We start from the raw sequence: 24,651 nt of genomic DNA, 5'->3' as shown, positions 1-24,651 counted from the left end.
GACACACGGTTATCAACCCTAGAACTAAAGGGAACACAATGGTGTTTCCCAAACTGACACGACTCACAATCCAAAACAGAAAGCTGACTCAAGGACGGAACTAAGGACTTCAAGACTTTGAACGACGGATGACCAAATCGGCAGTGCCACTGGAGAGGAGAAAGAGATGACTGGAGAGCTGTTGAAGTTCTACCACCACCACCGTCAAGATAATACAGTCCACCTGCTTCATGCCCTCTACCAATCTTCATCCCCGTCTTGAGATCCTGAAAGACACACATAGAAGGATAAAAGGTAATGGAGCAGTTAAGTGATTTGGTCAGCTTACTAACAGACATAAGGTTAAAAGGCAATTTAGGAACATACAGAACTGATGAGAGGGATACAGGATCTAGGTCAACATTACCAACACCACAAATTGAGGATGTGGAGCCATTAGCAAGGGTAACAGATTGTGATGTTGAGCAATGAGATAAGGAGGAAAACACACCTGGAGTTCCAATCATGTGATCGGAGGCTCCAGAGTCAATGATCCAGGGATTGGGTGTAGATGCCAGACAAGCCATACCTGAGTGAGCAAAAGTCGCCGTGTTCTGCTGTGATTGGATAAACCTCATATTCATCACGGGGAACACTCACCATCTCCTTCATGGGACCATCTGTGGATGTAGGAGGCAACTGGTCAGATGAATGATTCTCCTGTCTAAAGCTGGAACATGAGTCACCGGTCGCGGCATGATTGGCCCAGGTTGAGGGAGGACCATGTAAATCATAACAATAGTTGATAGTATGTCCACCCATACCACAATGAGTGCACTTCCTCGGGCCTGAGCTACGTCCTCTACCACGGGCTCCCCCTGAATCTCTGCTCCCAGTGCGACCACCACCACGATTATAAGTAGACCCACCATTGCCACTTCGGCCATATGCAGAACCACTACCAACACCACGGCCAGACTGAGCTCCCCGAGCTCCACCTCTACCACCACGGCCTCTCGATGCAGCAAAGGCAGATCTATCTGAGATATTAGAGTTCTCAGTAGATCCGATAGAAATCCTCCGAAGTCGAGCAAATACCTCTTCTAGGGACGGAAGAGCTGATCCCCCTAATATCTGAGCCCGTACTGGTTCATATTCAGACTTTAGTCCCACCAAAAATCTAGTCACATCAAGCTGCTCTCTCTGTTGTTGCTGAATCTTGACATCAGAAGTGAAAGGATGATAGACATTCAACTCATTACGTATGTTCCTCATGTTGGCATGGTACTCCTCAAGACTCTGATTGCCCTGTTGCAGATTAAAGTACTCTTGATAAAGCTGATAAACTCTGGTTGTATTGTCCTGCCCCGAATACAATTTCTTCGCATGGTCCCACACATCTTTGGCAGTATCAAGGAACATGAAGTTCACACTAATCCTGGGTTCCATACTGTTTCACAACCATGTGATGATCTGAGCATCCTCTTGCTCCCAGTCTTCATACTCGTGAGAGTCAGAGGAGGGTTTCTCCTCTCTGATGTGTTTTACCTTCTTCTTTGCCTTCAGAAAGACTTCAACGGATTTAGCCCAAGGCACATAATTCTCTCCATTTAACTTAATGGAGGTCATCTAAACATTCAGGTAGTCTGTAGGCACCATCACACTAGGTTTATAATCCTTATTGTCTCCCATTATGTTATCACCAATTCTGCACACTTGCTGAATTCTATTATCACTGAGATCTGCACACTACACACCACTAGGTCACACCTGTCACACTGATTGCAGCACTAATTGTTGCTGGAATGTGTGCTCTTTACACCACAAACCCTACTCCTACAACTACCTGAAATCTGACCACTATATGATCATATCTCTTCCTTCAAAATGCACAAAGAAACCAGCATAAACCCTAGCCCTTACTGGCCGAAACCCTAGCAAATGGTCTGAAACACACCTCCTATTTAATCCATAACAGATATCATGCACTGAAATCCCTTACCTTATCGCTGAAGTAACACCCATGCAAGCAGGAGAGCAGTCCACACACAACAGCCACACACAGTTCGGCCCTCTATTCTTCCTCTACTAGGAGAGGGCGATCTCAGAAATCACAGCAACTGACCACATACGACCTGACTGGAGGCATAGAGACCCCCAAGGGAAGAGGGCGATCACTCCTTTTCAGCCCTTTCCCTTATCTCCAATCGAACACAGAAAAAAAGAAGAAAACCCTAGATAGGGTGCGTAGAGAATGAACCCTAGGCAAGCAGAAATCTAGGCAGATTTAACAGAGCTCTGATACCATGTTATAATTCAGGTCTGCCTTAGAGTTCGGCCTGACTGAGTTCAGTTATGTAGAAGAAGAAAAAGTGATAAAGAAAGAGAGAAAGAGAGAGAGAAGAGAGAATTCTCGTTCGAACTGAAAGAGTCAACCTGACTTCTCCCAGTCGGCCAGTAAGTATTTATATTATTATTAAAACATAACTGAAAAGACCTATGTGCCCTTACTTAAGTTAAGAGCACATGTTTCAACACAACATTATAGATCAGCAACATCAATCAAGGTATAAAGACAGAAATACCCCTACGCTAACAATAACCAATTATTCAACTCCCATCTCCTTAGCTTATCATACTCTAGTAACTACTTGAGGTTGATAGAGAGAAGATTGTATTTTTGGTTCATCACTACTCAATCAATTGTATTTTTGGTTGAGGCTGATAGAGAGAAGATTTTAAATAAGATATCTATTGTCCTAAACATTGAAAATGATCCAAAAACCTATAGTGAGGCCATGACCTCTAGAGATGCTGCTTTTTGGAAGGAAGCTGTAAATGATGAAATTGATTCAATAATGTCAAATAACACATGGGTACTAGTAGACCTGCCTCCAGGATCAAAACCAATAAAATGTAAATGGATGTTTAGAAAAAAATACAACACTGATGGAACTGTACAAACTTTTAAGGCTAGATTGGTAGCCAAAGGATTTAGTCAAAAGAACACTCATAGCATTAGCATTCATTTATCACTTATCTGTTCACCAAATGGATGTTAAAACTGCTTTCTTAAATGGTGATTTAAATGAAGAGGTTTATATGGAACAGGTAGAAGGATTTGTTCTTCCTAGAAATGAGAAGAAAATCTGTAAACTGGTTAAATCACTATATGAATTAAAACAAGCACCTAAACAGTGGCATGAGAAATTTGATTCTTGCATTCTAGCTTTTGGTTTTAAACATAATAGTGCTGATAGATGCATCTACTCAAAATTCACTGAAAATTGTGGAGTAATTGTATGTCTTTATGTTGATGATATGCTTATTGTGGGTACAAATATGGTTGGCATAAATGAAACTAAAAACTACTTATCCACTGTCTTCAAGATGAAAGATTTAGGAGTAGATATCATCTTGGGAATTAAAGTTAAAAAGCATAGTAGGGGCTATGCATTAAGCCAATCACATTATATTAAGAAAGTACTTGAGAAATTTAAGCATTTAGAGTTTAAAGAATATAACACGCCATATGATTCTAGTATGAAGCTAGTAGAAAATACTGGTAGAGCAATTGTACAACTTGAGTATGCTAGTGCAGTAGGAAGCTTGATGTATGCTATGCTTTGTACCAGGCCTGATATTGCATTTGCAGTAAGTAAACTCAATCGGTTTACAAGTAATCCCGGTGTAGAGCACTGGAAGGCAATTGGGAGAGTTCTTGGGTATCTCAAGAGAACCTTGGAACGTGGCTTGTTTTACTGTGATTATCCAGCTGTACTAGAAGGGTACACTGATGCAAGTTGGATTACCGGTAATGGAGATAACAAGTCCACTTCTGGATGGATTTTCGTCTGTGGTGGGGGCGCGATCTCTTGGGCATCCAAGAGACAAACTCGTATATCTCACTCGACCATAGAATCTGAATTCATAGCCTTAGCGGCTACTGGAAAAGAGGCTGAATGGATTAGGAATTTATTATTGGATATAAAACTTTGGCCTAGTCCTATGCCTTCAATTTCCATTTATTGTGATAATGAGGCAACTCTATCAAGAGCCTACAGTGGTACCTACAGTGATAGTGAAGCACCTCTAAGCAAAGTAGAAATGCACAAAATATCTCACCTTCTTGCTGAAATTCATGAGCTGTCATCCCTGCTGAACTGCACCCTTTGATGGATTCCCCAGGAAATCAATCAAACTGCTGATGTTTTGGCAAAGCAAGGCTTGGAAAGGGATTTTTTTTGTATAGTGCTAACACTTTGCCATCTTAGTTGATCCAGGCCTTTCTTTTTTGTTTTCCTGGCCTATTTGTACATTTGTTATGTACTCCCCCCCCCCCCCCCCACCCCTTTGAATAAAGTTATCTTTCTCTTAAAAAAAAAAAGAAATACACAAAATATCTCATGATCATCTTCTTGAATATTCTTTCATTGTCTTTCAAGGTTATTGTAGCATTGGGATAAAAAATTTCCTGAGAAGGTTCATTGGCCTTAAAGCATTGGGATTTGCCCCAAGAGGTCTAGGCCGCTAGAGAGATTATTGGACCTGCCTAGGCTGAACTGAACATTATTCTTCCCTGACACCCTTTTCTAAGGTTGTCTTGTTGATGGAACTGGTGTACCTTTTTCAGGGCCAAATTCTTTTTTTTTCCAATTTTTTCTCTTTCATTTTTCTTTTGCTTGTTTTCCCCTTCGCAATAACTCCCCCCCTCCCTTTTTTTCACATTACTTTGTTGAATTTTTAACTTTTTTTCTTTTTCTGTAAGTGATGCATTGGGAGGAGAAGGATGATCCAAAAATAGTGTGTATAGGATCTTTCTTGTCTTGGTGATTGCCAACTTATTTTTTACTTATAATGGTGAAGTATGGGACAGGGAACTCAAACTGGGAGCCGGGTGAATCCAATCTACCTTATGGATGTGCAGTGTGGAGGGGTATACAGAAATCAGCAAGGTATTTAAGATGGAAGTAGATGGGTCAAGAATTAGTTTTTGGCAAGAGGTGTGGTGTGGAAGTTGCCCTCTCAAGGATAGATTCCCAACATTATTTGAAATTTCTCTCAATAAGGAATGTTTGGTCTCAGAGATGTTCTCACAGGAGGGAGGGGTAAGATGTTGGTGCCCACTTTTAGAAGGAATCCAAATGATTGGGAAATTGTAGCTGGCAGATACTCTAGCAAAACAGGGAGTTGATAGACCTACTCTATTTTGGGCTAAATTGTAGCAGCCTGTATCACAACAGTGGGGTGATTGATCTACATAATCTGGCCTTATCTGTATATCGTAAAACTCTGGAGTGCAGAGTAAATAACGAAACTGTAATCTGTTTTCAATTTAATAAAAAGCTAAATTCTCTTTTGCTGATCAATAAAAAAAAAAGATCAGGAAATTGAGCAGTGGGAGGAACTGATGCAAAACTTAAGTACAGTCAGATTGGACAGTGCAAGAAGTGATAAAAGAATTTGGGTTGGGGAGAAATCTGGAATTTTCATAATCAAATCCTTTTATAACAGAGTTTGCAATGATAAGGCAAATTTTCCTGAAAACAGGGTCTGGAGATCTGCAGCTCCCCTCAAAGTTTCTTTATGTGGGTAGCGGTTTTGGGGAAGTGCTTAACATGTGATAACTTATCAAAGAGAGGGTTGGTGGTTGAACCTAGTAGATGTGTGGTGTGTGGTGAAAACTCTGAGGGGGTGGAGCATCTTTTCATGCACTGCTGTTTTGCATGGGAGATATAGATGAAATCTTTGAGGGTGTTTGGAGTAACAGCTCTGTTTCCCAAGAGACCTGTTGGCATTACTATGGACTTGAGATGCGTGTGGTTTATTGAGGAAAGGAAAGGTTTTCCAGTATTGTGGTCAATTTGGACAGAAAAAATAGGAGGCTTTTTGAAAACAAGTTCAGTACAGTAGTTACAGTTTTAAAAGGTAGCTGGGGAAGGATATACTCATGGGCGGTGGCACAAAGTTATTCAAGAATATTACCTTATAGCTCTTTTATTTATTTAATCTTTTTTTGTATGAAATTAGTCAAAGTGGAATTTGGGTTGTACAAAGAAAATACTTGCCTTGTCCAGTACCTAATTATGTAAGGCTTTGTACATGTTCTGATCACAAAAAAAAAACAAAAAAAAAAAAAACTTATTTTTTACTTGTAATGTAAAGTTTAATGTTCCTTTATGGCTTTCTTTATCTTGGGTGCAGAGGATCTTCTTGCTAAAGTTTTTATGTGATGAGGTGCTGAACTCAGCTTTTATTTGTGAACACCTTGAGCAGTGTGCTGATGTATCAGTAGATTTGCAGCAGAAATTACGATCTCTTGCCATAGAATGGAGAAACCTGAAATTAAGAGAAGAAATTCTGGTTGCCAAAGATGTAAAAGAAAACACGACCATGTTTGATGGAGTAAGAGAACCTGGAATAGAAGGGATGGATACTGTACTTGCAAGCTATGGTCAACGGATTGGCCAATTGAATGCTTGGTGTAACAGATCCAACTGCAATACTTTTTTCTCTGGTAATTTGTTTCAGCTAGAAGATGGTTCTGAGGGAAGTGGACCAAATGATCTCAATAAACCCCCTGGTTGGTTTGATTCAAAATGCATTACAAAGAAAATTGACAATAGTATTAGAACTACAAGCATGAAGCCTAGAGATACTGAAAATCACCTGAAAGATGCTCTCCCTGTCATTAATAACAGTCTAATTCCTGGAAATCCTTTTTCCTGTGTGGTTTCCACCAAAAGAGATGAATCTGACCTGCAAAATGAGCAGCCACTGTCAACTCCTCAGAAACTAGAAATCAATAACTTGGGTAAAACAAATGATATTCAAGGTGATATGAACAGAAAGTGTGAGTTGAGTACTGAAAGGAATGGTTCTATGCTGCCTGTTCTTGATGTTCTACAACGACCTCGTTTTTCATCTGATACTAGGAGAAGCTATTTTGACTGAACATTATCCTATGCATTTGAACTCAGATTCTATATTCCCTGGACATCACTGTGGTGCCCAACCTGATGTTGAAGAATCACAAACCTACAATCTTGAGGTGAACTCTCTGAAGAACGAGATTTCGCTTTTACCGGATTCCATTGCCGGTGTGGAATCACAGCTTATGAAGGTACCTGTGCGGAGGGATCTTTTGGGTAGGGACTCTGCCGGACGACTCTACTGGGTTTTAGCCAAGCCTGGACAACGTCCTTGGTTGGCTGTTGATGGGAGTGCTACTGCACAACAAACACAAAGAACTGTGGAAAAGCACCCGGATCCGTTTGCAAATAATTCAATTTTGAGGTGTTCTCCTCCATTTCACAGAAGTGTCAATAGTTCAAATTCAAATGCAAATGAATATGATGTTTGTTTTCGGCATTCTTCGTCTTCTTGGGTTTCCTATGAATCTGATGCTGAAATTCAAGAACTTATTGGGTGGTTAAAAGCCAGTGATCCAAGAGAAAGAGAGCTGAAAGAATCCATTATACAATGGAAGAGATCAAGACCTCATAGCTCCCAACAGTCTAGAAATCCTGTACAGGATGAGATTCATTTGACCTCATCAAAGTCCTTGGATTGTGAAAAAGTGGTGATTACTGATTGTCTTATCACTAGGGCTGCTAACATACTGGAGAAGAAGTATGGTCCTTGCTTGGAGCTAGAAACTTGTGACATGCCCAAGAAGCGTGGGAGGAGAGCAAAAGTAGCTTATGAGGAGAGAATGTACAGATGTGAGTGCCTTGAACCTGTATGGCCATCTAGACATCATTGCCTACTGTGCCACCAAACCTTTTTCACTGTTGTGGAACTTGAAGTGCATAATGATGGAAAGTGCAGCTCAGGATCATTCGCCCATGCTAGCAACAAGGAAAATGATCTCTATAAAGGGAAGGGGACACGTCAGGAGTGCATGAGGAAGTAGACATATCTGAGCTATCAAAGAGTAGGAAGTTTGAAATCAATTCTAGGTTGATTAAATTTGACAAGGGGGTAGCATGCCCATATAATATCGATGAAATCAGTAGTAAGTTTGTCACTAGAAATTCTAACAAGGATCTGGTGCAAGAAATAGGACTTATTGGTTCAAATGGGGTTCCTTTGTTAGTCTCATCAACTTCTCCTTATGTTAGTGATCCTACATTAATGTTAGTCCCTATCCAAAAAGATGAAGCTGATCCAGGTGCCAAGCCTGCAGTAAAACGGCTAGTGTTTTCACAAGAGAATGGCATTGCAGACAATGTGAACCATAATGATGGTGTATACGATCTTCCCAAAGGTTTTGCTGCCACTGGCATCAGTGAGTCACTAAAAACTGTAGGACCCACATATGAATGTATGAATCATAGAGATTCTCTATCTTGTTTAGATAATAGAACTGCAGACCTGGAGGTTGGTCACTGCTGCATGGTTCCTGAGATGTGCCTGGCGTGCATATGTTAAGTCTGCAGAGTCCATATTTGAGGTAAATTGAATTCTTTCCTTTATTTGGTATTCCATCATTTATTATGCAACTGGAATTTAAATTGCTCATCAGATTTTATATACATATTTGCTATTTTCAAATTTTGATCTGTAACTAAAATGGCCTATCCATCCAACGTTACTCTGTTACTCTGTCTGCACATTTACTAAGAAAAGTAGTTGGTGTTGACGAGAAATGATGACTAAAATGTATGTATGCATAGCAATATTTATATATGAGGGTAGTATTCGAGATGGAATCCACCTCAGTACATCCATACATGTAACGTGGTCAGACATGGCTCACATTCATGTAGACGGGGCATGACATTCAGTGGGTCCACCCTAGGGACACAGATGGATCGTGCATCAACTCAATTGAGTTGATGGATGCAAGAATCCAAGCTTCTCTTGCACACCATTTACCACTTACATCTTATCATCCATAGAATGTGATTTTCCAGGTTTACTTATCACTATGTATGTGCTAGGTGAGACCCATTGGACAATTATTTGTTATTCATTTTTCTTCTCTTAGTTTCTCATGAGTTGAATGAAGTTTGAACAAAATATTGATTTATTCTTGCAGATGGTTCAAGCAACTATCATATTCGAGGACATGATTAAGACAGAGTACTTGAAGAATGATTGGTGGTATTGGTCATCCCTATCTGCTGCAGCCAAGAGCCCTACTGTTACCTCCCTTGCTCTTCGAATATACACACTGGACTCCACCATTGTTTATCAGAAGGTTCTACCCACTTTGGATCCAATAGACAATCCAAAGCCAAACAACAAACCAGGCAAGAAAAGCATGCATGTCTTGTTATCTGAGGACTCGAACCAAATCTAATATAATCCTCTGTGGCAATGTGAGGTGGCAGCAGGACGACCTTGTACAATGTGAAGGAAACTTCCAACTTCATTGTGGTTTGTGGGTCCAAGGGTCATTGAGGATAAAGATAGAAATTTGGGGAAAGTTACTCACACTGTTGCCTCCTTTTTGTACATATAAAGCGTTCCTAACAGGCTAACACACTAACATGGATGTTGGATCAGGAAGAATTCGTTGAAGTGGGCTTCTATGGAGGTTTGAAGAAGCATTTTGAATGAACTGCAACAGCAGTAATTGGGACGTATTATTCCGAGGGAGGATGATGAGACCACCCCCCTAAGAGCCAGATCAACATCCACATACAAAGGGAACCAGTGTATAAAAAAAAAGGAAAAGAAAAATGAAGATTAGCAAATGTAATTAATATGTTTCATTCTTTATATATGCTTTCTTCTCACCTCTTGTTTTTGTTCATGCTCTTTTCTCCGCTTTATATGTCCCTGACGAGTAGTGTTTTCCCCAAGAATGAAAATTGGTGGTGGCAGCTATTATGCATCATCCTGTTCCTGCATTTGTTGCCAGCAAAAAGGCTTGCAGGTTCAATTGGTTAAGTAAATTCTGCTTATTGTTTGGAACTTACCTTGCTTCTTTCACATACCTCTTCTAGTTCTAATTGATTTTTCCGTCCACTATTTACCCTAACAGCAAGAGTTCTATTTCTTTTCTAATTTCTTGCCCCTTTTTTTGGTGGACTTCAGCAATTGTCTATTATTTGATTCTCCATCCACATTCATATTCTCCACTCGAAGGTGAAGTCCATCTAGCTATTAAATATAGATTGAATATTTTATATTTATATACATTTATTGTCTAAGATAAAAAGTAATTTGTTTTTTGGTACTTTTTAATTTTTGTCATTTTAAGCACAATAAAATCGGTGCAGATTAAATCCAAGTCCAACAAATTGGATGTGGATTGTGGATGTAGCTGGATTTATTGATAAAACCTAACGTAATATTCCAATCTAATGGTCTATATGCATTACATAGACCAAATAGATTGACTGGCTTTGTCTGGATGATTGGATCACTTATCTGCCACCCATACCAATACACTGCTCAAAAGGTAGAGCACTCGTTGGGAAGTCCAGTCCGAACTGCAATTGAGTGAAGGGCAGTTCGGACTTTGTTATTTTGGTTTAGTTTAATACATCCTTCAAAAAAAAAAAAATTTGAGGGAAGGGAAATCTTATATGTAGGATTTTGAGTTGGATTCCTTCCAGTTCAAAGTCAATTTGGATGGATTAGATGGGCTAACAAGACATATTGGATTGAACCAAGCCAGTTCAAAATATTTATTAGATTGGATTGGAGCTGGTCCATTCGTAATAAATTTATATTGGATTGGATTGGATTAAGACAATATGTGGATAAGATAAGAATATATGTGTCAATGGACCAGGTTTGAATTGAAATCAATCTAAATAAAAACAAATTTGAACAGATTAGATAGTTCAGACATTGAATTGGGCTGGATTGATCGGTCCAAAATGGTCCAAAATATTTATTGAATTGGATTAAACCTGGTCCATTTATAATGGACTCACATTGGACTGGATCAGATTGGACCAATTGAAAACAGGATTTTATTCCAAGCATCCACTATGACAGTCAAAGGCCTTACCAATTGATCCATTTGGCATCAAAGTATCGATATATCTCTATGTATCCATGTTAGGGGTTGTTTCAATAAACATCAATTCAACGTTTTCTGCGTTGAGAAGAAAAGCCTCAACACCTTTACTGATATGGCATTGATGGGGATAAAAAGAAGTATTCTGCAGTTATTTACTAACTGTAGAGAAATTTTTCAAACTGAACCTGTCCTTTGATTTTTTTTAGATTTATTGAACCACAACCGAACTGAATCAATCATTTAATGATTCAATTCTCTGGTTTTTATATAGATATAGATAATAGACAAATTTATTAAATGGTTTAGTTAATTGACTAATTCTATCCTTACTGTTTACGTATTGTCTTAAAAGTACTCCCAAATTGTGTTACAATTGTCTAAAACCTTCTGAGTACTAAACTTTCTGCCACATATAACATCACATGACTGATATGTTTTCCAAAATTTGCTAAAAGATCCTTTCTAACAAATTGCCTAAATCTACTCCGTCTTCCTCTTCTACTCTCTCTCTCTCTTTCCATCCAAGGCAGGAGAGGTGATGGTTTTTGTCTGGTTCGACACTCAGGCTGATGAAGCATATGCAGAGGCGTGGCATTGAAAGGTGAAAAATCTCCATTTCGACGGTCTCTCTTCTATCAAGTCGTAGGTCCATTTCGGCAGTTGTATGCTTTGAGGCCACCCAGGTTCAGGAGCAGTGGCAGCATATTTTCTCCTGCCGATTCCTCTGGAAGAACTACTGCAATGGCGGGTCCTGGGCAGCAGCACTAAGCTTGGACCAAGGAATACAGAACGAAAGCAGTAGAAGATGGAAGTTACTATATCTTAACAATTCATAAAACAGGGTGGGTTTACCAGCTTCCCCCACCATAAGATTGCCTTCACCTCCGTAGGAGATAAGACTTCACCGATTCTACAACCACCCTTCCATCACTCGTCTCCTCCCAATGGCGATAATTATGCAACTTGGCGCAAAGCAATGTTGTATGCTCTATGGGCCAAGTCAAAGTCGGTTTTGTAGATGGATCAATTGAAAAGCCTGACTCGAGCAAACCAATGGAGCAATGAGCCTGGAAACGCTGCAACTCTTTTGTAATCTCATGGATTTACATTGCCCCAGTGCGCGATCTACACGATAGTGTGGCCTACATCGATAGTGCAAGGGACATATGGAAAGATCTTGAAGACAAAAGGTATTCTCAGAGCAATGCTCCTCGAATCTTTCACCTGAACTCTCTTAAACAGTACAATCTTTTTGTCACCGTGCACTTCACAAAAATGAAGAGCCTATGGGACGAGCTTGCTATCTATGTCAGTATTCCCGATTGCATCTGTGGCCTATGTACGTGTAAATTTTCAAAAGAGTTCCTCGTTGAGCGAGAACGCGAGCGAGTATACCAGTTCCTTATGGGACTTGATGATAGATTTAGTAATGTCCGATACAACATTTTGGGAATGGAACCATTACCAAACATATGAAAAGTCTATGCTTTAGTACTCCAAGATGAAAGACACCAAACCTAGCCGATGGACGATCTCCAACATCTGATGCAACAGCATTTTAGGTAACCAGTTCATAGAAATCTAATACAAAGAACACAAAAGATTGGTCATGATACTATTGCGACCATTGCAAGAAAATCGGTCACACTAAAGACCGGTGCTATGAGATGGTCGGTTATCCTCCAAATCGTGATAACAAAATCTTGATGACCAACCGGTCAAGATCATGGATTGGACAGATCAAATGGGAAGGCTGCCATCCAAAATGTAAGTGCTGCAGATGGATCTCTGATTGCTGGATTAACAAGGGAACAATACCAGCATTTCATTTGCCAACTTTGCTGGTAAGTCATCCACTTCACCTACTTGGATCATTGATTCAGAAGTATGGATTCTGGATAGTGGAACCTCTGATCACATGGCTACCACATCCATCACTTCTAACAATGGGACTCTGAATCCTGTGATTAAACCTGTTCAACTCCATCCCAAATATGTATTCCAAATTCATCCCCTGCAGTGACAATAATGTTCTGTTCTGCTTTTTGGTGTCATAATCCACATTGCGAGCATGTGCATGCTCAGTTGAACTCGTCTTCTTCATCATCCTTTGTGTCCCAAAACTGGATTGATGAATCACATGTTGTTGGAACTGCATTCTGATCATGCGGATCCCATGCTCCACCAGAGTAGGAATGCAGTATATCAACAGTTTCCTGAAATTGTACCTTTTGCAGAATCCAATCTCCAGAAAATATTTCTTTCATCAATGCCAATCAACTCATCACTCCTTCCAGATGCCACCAAAGATTTGGAAACAGCTGCTTCATATGACGAGAAAACGATGGAGAAGTTTCGGAGATTGTAGCGGCAAGAGGAGAGATCCCAGATCTCGTTTCGTTAGGATGAGAAAACAAACCCTCGCAAAGTCGGGTCAAATGGAGCTGGTTGTGATTTATATCTGCCTTTGACATCTACAATGCATCTGGCCTGGTATTTGAGACCATAACCGATGCCCGTTGATCCTCCCTGCATTCCTGCACCTGAAAATTCAGCTTGTACTAAGCTGCATTAAATCACTAAAATTACCAGATCGCAGTAACTGAACCGGACCAGTGCCAACCGCTCGAACTTGTCCTCGTCACCTGCTGCGGCTGTCTATGCTTAGCATATGCAATTGTTGGAAGCGGCATCAGATCATTTGCTGATGTTACGGAGATGGAGACAGACGGAGCAAATTTGGCATTTCGTTCTGAAAATTTGAACATTAGTAAAGGGCAAATTCGGCATTTCGCTTTTCCCGAACTGATCCTTTTAGTTCTCAATTTTTGTGCACCGTGAGCAGAGTTTTTGTTTGCAGCAAATCTGCGCTTCTATATGGTTCACTTGGACCGAGGAGGTAAACTTTGTCATCTACCTCGTTGACACATCATTGATCCACGTGGCAGAATATTTGGACTTCGGAGACGTCGGATAAGAAGTCTAATCGATCGAGCCAGTGTAGGAAGCCTTGGTCATTACGTCACCATCATTATTATCATCTATTTTTATCTTATCTTGTTGTGGTGGGCTAAAAAAAAAAATTAAATAGACAACCGTTGGATGTCCCTGGCGTAATTACACTACACCGAAATGTTTAAGATTTTGGTATAATCCCAATCCGAACGTTGGTGAATGAATGGTCAGGATTCGTCAATTTCGATGGTCGCAGAGTGAGTGTTGATAGATTCAAAAGAGGCAGGTTAAGAAAAGAGGTTTGAGGCCTACAATACAATTCAAAGGAGGGGGACCGTGTAAACTTATTAGACATTTATCATGTTAGAATGGAATTTTGATGAAGAAAAAAGAGGTTAAACAAACATGGAAGAAAAAGAAGAGATTCCGATTTATGCTATTGTAAGTTGTTGATATTCTTTTTTTTTTTTTTTCTTCATTTGTGAACCAAAAACTGTGGCGTAGGTGTTGAGCTGCATCACATGGGAGGGAGGATATGTGATGCTTTATGCTTGCTCAATTGAAAATTTGGCCTCTCAAGCTCCCATGCTTGCTTGTTAAGAATTAAATTCAAAATTAAATAATCCGGTTTTCCTTGCAGCTGGATCCATTTAACTCTGCAAATTGATTTAATTGCTTTATGGTTTATTTGGTTTACAGTCAGAACCAGCCAGAATCGGAATCAGAATAATCTATTCTCATAGTCCTTGTTTGGTTCTGACAAGAATCAGAATAAAAATTGGCTATTCCTTTAAATAGGAGAATACCATTTCACCAAGAATGAAAATAGAATTTTAATTCTGCCCAACCAAACAGTCAATTAAAATAGGAATGGCCACTCTGATTCTAATTGTAGACGTCTATTCTCATGAACCAAATGGGGCCTTAATACCTTCTTATTGTGTATAGCCATGTACGTAGAACCTGGAATGAATTCCAGTAGAATAGTTTTGGCCAATATTGGTAGTTGGTAGTTGCTCAACTTGAAAAATAGAAGTTAAATTTAGGTGCCCTGTATGAGAGAACATTCATAGAAAACCAGTAAGTGAGAAAAATATTTAATTATATAGAAAACCAGTATATCTAATTGATGAGTGATATATAATGCATGTATATATGAAAGTCAATCGTATAGATAAACAGAAAAAAGAAGTTGAAAAAGTCTAGAAATTAATGAAGCATCGATTTTTATTTATTAATGTATGTAGGAATGACGTCTCTTAGCAATTGCTCGGGTGGATGATGATGTTATTTGACATGCAAACATGTCTCTGCCTTTTTGTAGTACTGTGTAACCTTTTATCTATTATGGACCACTACTTATTTATATCAACCCAGAGGCAAATAGTAGTCTTTTGAGAGAGACTGCTTATTTATATAATCCAAGAAGCAAATGGTCTTGTGAGAGAGAGAGAGAGAGAGGTCCTAATGTCCTATTCCTATTTGATACCCTACCAGGGTGGTGGTTGGCATTGGCAAGGAGTGGGGAGGTGGAGAAAAGGAGGTGGGACTAGTCGAGTAGACGTTGATTTGTTTGCTATTGGAATAAAATGGGAGGGTTTTGTGAAAGAGATATGACCATCCTTCCCACCAAATCTATACAACCTGAAAATGTGTGTACATCTGCTCTCAGCTCTCTCTCTCTCTGTACAGGGAATATGGTCCTACACACTCCTACTTCCTACAACTACAACCCCGCAATCCACCCAGCTGGCTGTCTCTTACGTCAAACCCATCTCCATCACTACTCAAATCAATTCTCTCTCGATCATTACGCACCATCACAAGCCTTGATTCGGCGGAGACTCGAGAAGAAGCCAACCTCTACGACCCATTAGTAAATAGTAATTAGTAATTAGTAATTAATTAAGTGTTCATATATAATTATATCAGAAATTAATACTCGTCAGTCCACCGACATTAATTCCATATATATCGACCCATATATAATAAGAGTAGTCAGTCATATATATATATATATATATATGAGCAGTTCAGTTGTCTAATATGAGCAGTCAGTCTTAATTTCTGTGCTAGCTAGTTCAGTTGCCAAGTGATGGGAGGATTAAGTACTTGCCTTGCTTTAAAAGGAAGATTTCATTCATTCATAGATGATCGCCGGCCGGGACCGGGAGATACCATGAACAGTCGAACATTGATTGAATAAACAGTAACAAGAAGAAAAGTACACTATTGCCATTGCCAAGGCTAGCTAAGCTACTACATAGATGATTTGGTATTCAATTTGTTTGACCAAATCAATATCATATTCATACCCAAATTAAGCTAATTAATATCCCCAAGAAGCGGAGGTTAAACAGTGGTTATTGCTTGCTTCCGCCCCCATTACCAGTTGTACAGCTATGAATTTGCGGAGAGAGAGATCGAGTTTTTTTTCATCTTTTTTGTCTTCTAAATAAGCAACAAGCCAAGGGGGAGAGAATACGAGAGATTACACATAGAAACAACTAGCTAGTACTACACAAAACACAAAATAAAAAACCATGTATTAAGGTTGCTCTGTCCATTTGGGGAATTGTAGAAGAAGACTTCAAGACCAGACCCACCAGCTCAAGGCCTCGCCCGCCTCGTGGTGTTGCTGTTCAGCAGCCGCCAAGACGTCCGAGAAGTAGCTCTGGTTGTCGTCGCTACCGTCGTCTTCCTCCGACTGCATGCCATCGACCGGGCCCATACAACCGCGGTAGTCGTCGTCTGCCGGGAAATACGAATCCCCGCTGTCCACGAGCTGTAGACCATCCTCGTCCACCACTGCGCTCCCCCCACTGCCACTGCCGGAGCTTAGCCGGTCCTCCACCTTCACTGTTACAAGGACCACCGCTTCACCGTCGGCAGTAACTGGAAGTGGAGGATCGGCCTTCTGCCCCACCATCATAGTTCCCTCGGCAGCTTCCTTAGCCTGCAGCTTATCTGTTAAGGAAACCACCTGCGCCCACCACCACGAGACCATGCAAGGGCAACCACACGTCGATCAGAATTACTAGATTACCCTTGACTGAAGTGAAATTTATCGTCTTCAGAAGAAAGATTCTGGACGTCATTTCGAGAAAAAGTATGGTGGTATATTCGTCAATCAACTTTAAGACAGTTATTTTCTCTTTGAAGAACAGATTCTATTTTCTACAAATTTCCCCACTAAGGAGAAAAGCTAGTGAGCTACAATACAAACGGAGGCCACCACCACCCTCTCCCCCGGGGGCCCAAACCAATAGGAATTAGAATTCAGAAAAGAAAACGATAACTACGTTATTTAAGTTAAACCCATTTTAATTTTTCTTGTTTTTTCCTTCATTAGTATGCCAAATTTAGAAGATTAAGAAGTTTCTGATAAGCATAAGATTTGCAATTAATTAAAGTTGAAGGGGACATGCTTCTTACAGCTTACCTCGGATTTGAGATTTTCATTCTCCTTGACGATGGAATCGTACTCCGAGAGGAGAGAGTCGTAAGAAGATTTGAGGACATCGTAATCCCTCTCGAGTTGCTTAGTCTTCCAGCGAGCTCGTCTGTTCTGGAACCAAACGGCGACCTGCCTCGGCTGTAGACCAAGCTTCTTGGCGAGCTGGGTCTTTCGCTCCGGCTCCAGCTTGTTTTCCGCCTCGAAGCTCTTCTCCAAGAGGTTAACCTAGTCATAAGAGATAAGACCCCGCCAATTATATAAGTACCCAGAATAATCAATTCTTAATTAAACAAAGTTCATTAAGACTGAGCCTTGAGGGATCCGGATCAGTGGGGTTTTTTTTTTTTTTTTTGAGAAATTTTTCTCTTTCGATAAAAGCAGGAATTTTCAACAGGGTTGGAACAATTTAGTTCATTTAATTAGATAAGAGTATCCATTCACACTCTCTGATGTTTTGAAAGAAAAAAGGAGGGACAGATGCTGATAACAGTGCAGTGAGATTTGATGCATTGCTAGTGAATATGCCATATCTTGAAGAATTTTGGTGTTAAGATACGTTGAAGATACGACTTACGAGCATGAACCAGCTAGGAAAGTCACTAACCTGCTCTGGAGTGAGCCGGCGTTTCTTTTCCGGCAACTGTTCGTCGTAAAACTCTTCATCTATCAGATCGTCTGCCAAGGTGAAAAAGGGGCGCCTCTTTGGGTTTTCCTCCATGTTCAGCACCGATCTCATCCCTGTAATTTGTTTATCACAACAGAAAATCGGTAAATTTAAATAAATTTCTCAAGATCAGCTGCAGATATTAAAATCAAGTAACATAGCCTTCTTAATTTATTTATGTTTAAATGCTAAAATTGTTGCAGAAGTATGATAAGCAGAAACCAAATTGACACTAAAATTTAAGTATTGATTAACAAAAACAACTGATGATAAAAATTAAAAAGCAGATCCTGAAGCTAACAAAAGGTCAAATAACAACAAATAAGAATTCGTGAAAATTTAGACGAGGAAACGCAATTTAGCGACAGAGATCTTCAATAAAAGGAAAGATTCCAATTTGATACACAGAAAACAACACAGTCCGCGTTGCTAATATATGAACGTCCAAAATTCAATCTTTATCCACGTCAAGATAAACGAGAAGAAAAAGGCTTTTGCTCATGGACTGAAGCAGTACGAATGGCAGTAAGTAAGTAAGAACGGAACACAGTAAATAGCGAGAAGGGAACAAACGATGGATTACCTCGAAAAAGGGGATTTGCGTTCCCGAGGAGTAACATGTTCCCATGGCTGGAGGTATCGAAGAAGAGACGGCCGGAATCCATTAAAGAAAAGAAGACTGTTCGTATCTACAGGTGTGTCAGATCGTCGGAGAATCCTCCCCCGTCAATATTTTTCCGGCGAAAAGCAAACCCCACAACCCCCGACAATTCTGGTCTCTAAGCTTACTTTTTTAATTCTCAGAAGATCATGATCTTGTGACGAAAGAAGCTAGTACTCCACAATAACCTTGTCGGGGTCTCCAATGGACAAATACCAAATCCCATCACGGGAACAATATTTCTAAGCTCCTTCAAGTTTTCAGGTGGGTAAGTCAGACAACCTGAGCCACAGACGGGGACAAAAGACTATTGAAAAATTCAGACCAGATCAGAAGACGGGCCAAGAAGAAACCAAACACTTGAAACAGTGGAAGAAAAGGCAGAAAGGCAGAGACTATACGAAAGCTTTTTGGCCTACGTCCGACGCACCGGGGGGCGTAAGCTCGATTTCCGACCACCACGTCTCTCTCAAACTATCACTCTCTCCGCTTCTGTCCCCGGTATGGTGTTCTTAGCAGAGAAAGTTGAGGGTGAGTAGAACAGGCGCATTATATACTCGCGTGCAGTGATAGAAACCAAGTGAAAGTGACTGAAATACCCTTTTCGTTTGATGATGCTGCTGGGGGTTGTTAGTAATTTCATCTGTTCCATTACTTCACTGCATGTGGAGGCGCTCTGCGGAGGGAGGAAGTCTGACTAATTTGCACCGTAGGTGACAGTTACGCCAGCAGACTTGAGCCGTTGGATAGGGTTACTGGAACAGTGAAGTCCTCGTAGTTTGTGCCCGATGCTTTTCGAAAGATCTGTGCTAATTAGTTTCCATCCTTTCCTGTCGGTTGGTTGTCAGCTCCCTCGACCCTCGAGCATCCAACCTACTCTGTCATATTATCTTGATTTCTTATACGGTTGGATTATTCTCCTTTCACTTTTTACTTTTACTGCCGACGTATGTTATCATTCCCCCTTTATGTACAAAAATAATTCCTACCAGTTTTCGTCATCCATACCGTCCGTGGTCCGTATAGTTGAATTTTGCACATTTCTTATTGGTCCCCGTTGTTTCCATAAATTACATATTCAACCCTAAAAAAGGGTATTTTGTCAATTTAGGGCTGCTAACGGAATTTGGAAAGTTAAGACACCTAATTCGATTATTTAGAATTTGTAAGTCCATTATATAATTGAATCTATTTGGGTTTTGGAACTTCAATTGAAAATTATAATGTATATAGTATATAACTGTAATTATAATATCATAATTATATAAAGTTTGTATTGTAATTAATAAATTCAGTATTTTTTCGTTTATCCAATTGGATTTGGATGTAGCTTAATCCAACCGAATTGCAGCCATTCTGTTTATTATTGAAAATACCATCATCATTAAGATTATTGTTGCAACAAAGTCCAAATAGAGAGGACTTAAAGAATTGTAGAGGATAAAAACAGTACTCGTTTAGAAGGTGATCGTGGGGGAATAAACTACTAGTTGGGTTTTACTTTTTTTTTTTCATTCTAGATGAAGTAAAGCAAATTTTGAATTAAAAGTAAACCCAATTTTCCATTTTTTTTATTTGTACTTGCATAATTTTAATTTACATCAGGCAAATAAAATTACACTACAAATTAATAGACACCATAAATCAAATAAAACAAAGGTATATCATTTTCACCATGACTTATTTTTTATTAGCACATAGTTTTTTATGTTGCTCGATTTGCACCGGTCCCTACTGGAGTGGTGAGTCCGATGTGGAATGTCTTGAACTTGTGCAGAAGACAGGCATCAGAGAGCCCGGGTTGTGGATGCAGACATGGAGGCTATGGCGATCAAGTTAGTACCGAGTTGAGAGGAGTAGAATAAGAACTAGAAGGCTTATGAGAGCATACCGTTTGAGGGCAAGGAGTTGCCCTTATATAGGCCTCTGGAAGTAGCCATTAAGGATTAAAGTATCGATATCGGGTATTGTATCAAACAACTTGGTTATGGATACGTATACGCTTGAGAAAGGCATAGATACGAATGAAAAATATGAAAATGATTGGATGCCCTGAGGAAATGCATACAAATTCAATAATTATATTAATAACTCCAAGTTTAATGTCAAAATAACTATAAATAATATATAAATATATAGGAATTGTATATTTTAATGGTATATTAATAATATTTTTATTTGTATAAATTTATTGAAATTAAAAATCATTTATATATATGTGTGGATTTGATAAATTATTTATTTTATTGGTTTATAAAATAGTAATTTTGAATATTGTTCTTTTTAATTTATACATGGAGTTATTGAATATATTATTTGTTTAGATTAAATGTAAGAATTAATTTCAATAAAAGATAATTTATTTCACTTATTATCATGAAATAGAAAGTGGCTTAATGGTTAAGATCCTTGAATTCCTGGATACTAGGCGACCTAGGTTTAAAGGATTGAATCGTGTTAAATCCCTCCTTCTAGTGAAGCACTTTTTTTAAACTCGGGTTCGATACGCCTCTGTATCATGTCGATATTTTAATCCTTAACTGCTAGAATGTCTCCGACATACTTGAAGGTAACAGGCCTCAACTATCGGGATCTTAGAGAACACTTGGGAACAGTCACTAAGTCGACCACTCACTGTTTACCATTAAATGGCTTGAATGTAACAAGGCAAGTGAATCACGTAGGTCGGATAGCGCGTTAGACGCCTGGGCTGCATAAATGCTTCGAGATGATGACCGATGTCTCAAATCGGTCCTCCCGAGTTGTCTTCAACTAAGCTTGGGTGCATCTGGTCGGCATTAGCCGTCCTACTAACGGATATTTTTTAAAATATTGCCACGTTAAGTGTCAATGTGGCTTTGGGTGCCCACGTGGCAGAAAATGAATGATCTACCACTTTCACCCATTATCGGAGGTTTTAATAATTTAACAATGGTTGAAACTTGAAACAAGACTTAAATGGTGGTGTGATGATGGTGGTGACTGTGATGTCGAATCGATGAATGTGGTCCATTTTTGGTTCATGGTAAGTTATTGTAGATGTCATTTATAGGAGAGTCAAATGATAATCAACATATAATGGTGAAATATAGTTATGATGATGACGATGATAGTGATGATGATAAATTGATGATAATGCAAATTTAATTCTTTAGAGATTGTGGAGACAACAAATTACGAGTAAACACATTTGCTCCAAACACCTGGGCCATGTGAGACTCACAACTTATGTGTATGAAGCATTGATGCGTTTGATCGTGATTGGTTCCCAACCTAGTGTGTAATTTTGTCTCCATTCAATTTATATTCTAATCCATCATTCATCGTTGGGTTCATAGTAAGTGATTATATATGTTACTTATAATTTTAAGAGAGCCAAATGATAATCAAAATAACTTCTAACGGTGTTGACATTAGATATGGTGGTCCAAGCCGGAAGGGCTTGAAAACACTAGGAGTTTTATACAAATTCGATAAATTACATGGACGCACTTGTAAAACACAATTCTACAGGATATTTGAAAAAACAACACCTCCACCCGTCACCGGTGGCCGTACGGCTCCACACGCTCGGCCGACTAATGCCCGAGTGTGCCACCACCCACTTTGTTGCGACCTGCGACTTCTGAGTTGTTGTGATTTGTGACCGGAGAGACTTTTCGAAGAGAAGAAGGATGCTTTCGTCTTTTCATAAAAATTCCGACTTCTTGGCTTCTTGGATCTGGTAAAATGACCAGGCTGACCCTTTTAGGTTAGATGAATACGATGTCCGTAGTTTCTATTACTTAAACTGCACGTGTAAGATTCTCGATGGGGGTCGCTCTTTGATGCTTTTACGACACGACTCGCCTAGAAAAAACCCGTTCCATTTATTGCCTGGAATCTGGACCTATTTTGATTTGATGGTCACGATCTTAAGTTCATCATCGAACCACGTCTGATAAACGGTTCCGATGAGTGTAGCGTGAGATTTCCTCCTATAGACAGACGTAGCGAGTCACTTCTCTCTGCGTTTCTTACTTTAGTTGACGCTCATGGCAGGCACTTGCCCAGAGCCAGAGGCCAGAAGTGGAGGGATGACATCGCGAATAATCTAGAGATCTAGGCTGCATGACGCATTGATGGGGACCCACCTCCACCTGAGGCGAAAATGGGAAATATGTATGATATATACGATCAGAGCCATGTTCAGTTGATCAGATGATGATGATCGGCTGGGAATAAGTTGTTTAGATGGGCCCCAAAATCCGATTCATGTGGATGAGATACGTGTCTAAACAGGAGCCACAAGAACCTTGGACGTGTTTGGCGTACAAACCCTCCCAAAAGAAGCTTTTGGAGATATTCAGTTTCCATCTCTCTCTTTCTCCGACCTTGCTTCGCCACTTAGAGAAGTTGCACGTAGCAGAGGGGCGAGGGCCCCAGAGAATCGAAGCTTTTCTTTTCTATAGTGGAAGAAAGAGAAATCAAAAGCACATAACCCCCCATTACTTGGGTTTATTTATTAAATAGAGAGACCAAAAAAAAGTAGCAAAGGAGGAATTTAATTAAAATTGAGTCAACTAATACACAAACACAAACTATTCATTAATTCAAGTAATTCTCTTATTAATTCTGTTTTTTGAATAATGGAAACATAGTTTGGAATTGGTTTCCATGTGACTATTTGTACGATTATATGGAACAACATCGAAGCATCGTTCGCGTTAATATATAAATATTTGAGTGTAGTCCATTTTCGTAGCAACAGAGCTGTCAATGGTTCTGTGTCTGTCATTTGTGTCCGAATTATAATTGGGTTTTTGCTGTTTCAAACCAATTAAGGCCCGAACCGATTAGGTGGTTAATAATATACAGAGATATCTTTTTTTTTTTAAGTTTTGTTATATTTTATATCAAAAGGATAGATTTTATAGACAGTATATAAAAAAATTTTGGCTAAAATTATTCATAAATAGCCTACTATTTACTGTCATTCTTATATATCAAGTATAATAGGATTAGGCCCAATTGTCTCGATTAATAATTGATTCAGTTCTATAGGGGTGACTATTCGATTTATTGATTTATTCAGTTAAAAGTTGGATTGAATAGACCAAAATGCTTAAAATCAAAACCAAACTGAAAACTGAAAAAACAAAATTTGTTTGAATTTTTTGTTATTTCAGTTAAAACAAAATTTTATGTAATATAATATTAATATATATCAAAAAATGCTTTAACTAATCAAAACACCCCTTCAATTGTGATGAATACCATTTCATTGGTCACCTTTTTTTTATGATACCAGTTGTTTGGATGTAAGTTTTCTTGCTATTGTAATCAAATCCTACTGTAAATTATATATAAATTCGGTTAACTAATTTTTTAAATCTGAAAACCAAAACTGAACTTTCAGTTGGTTTTTTTTTTTTTAACAAACAATGCTCACCTCTAATTGAGGGTAGATATATTCAGTCTTTACAAAATTGTGCTTACATCATTCTCACAACTATTTTTCAGGTGCATTGGAAACATCTTCATACTTGTATCTTTTTATTCATGGGAAATGTTCCTAATGTAGGGCTGGAAGAACGGCGTGAGCACCAAATCCAATTTCCCCCTAACTCTAATTTTATAGAACCAATAAATGTTCGTAACAGGTCTATGCTGTCCCGGCCCAAACTCGAATCATGGACAATTCGATGACCACTAGGGGGTGGATTCGAGCCGAGCCAAGCCGAATCGAATACTTAGCTATTCAAGCTCGGCATGCTGAAATAATATTAGGCTCGAGCTCGAGTTTGATTCAAGTTAGAGACTTAAGCTCAATCAACTCTGTTCAAAGCTCGCAAATTCGAGCTCGATTATAAGCCAAATTTTTTCTAAAAAATAAAAATTATACATATAAAAATATTTTTTTATTTTATATACAACAAAATAAGAATTATAAAAATTATTTATTTTATTTA

General features: G+C 39.1%; 1 protein-coding gene and 1 pseudogene across 1 annotated transcript; both read right to left on the bottom strand.

Moving 5' to 3' along the window:
- Window positions 1–12,788: 12,788 nt before the first annotated feature.
- LOC148792019 (WD repeat-containing protein DWA2 pseudogene) lies at window positions 12,789–13,643 on the bottom strand (annotated as a pseudogene).
- A 2,450-nt stretch (window positions 13,644–16,093) lies between these two features.
- Window positions 16,094–19,227, bottom strand: HB-1 (homeobox 1). Its single transcript, XM_010249629.3, has 4 exons — window positions 18,623–19,227; window positions 17,980–18,113; window positions 17,361–17,600; window positions 16,094–16,901 (listed from the first exon to the last, which is right to left on the bottom strand). Exons 1-4 carry the CDS (start codon window positions 18,702–18,704, stop codon window positions 16,509–16,511), a joined length of 849 nt encoding a protein of 282 aa, XP_010247931.1. The 5' UTR covers window positions 18,705–19,227; the 3' UTR covers window positions 16,094–16,508.
- Window positions 19,228–24,651: the final 5,424 nt, after the last annotated feature.

The sequence above is a fragment of the Nelumbo nucifera genome, chromosome 4 (genome assembly GCF_055504915.1).
Source record: "Nelumbo nucifera cultivar China Antique chromosome 4, China Antique-T2T, whole genome shotgun sequence".
Taxonomy (NCBI): domain Eukaryota; kingdom Viridiplantae; phylum Streptophyta; class Magnoliopsida; order Proteales; family Nelumbonaceae; genus Nelumbo; species Nelumbo nucifera.
This window is presented reverse-complemented; position numbering and strand designations above follow the sequence as displayed.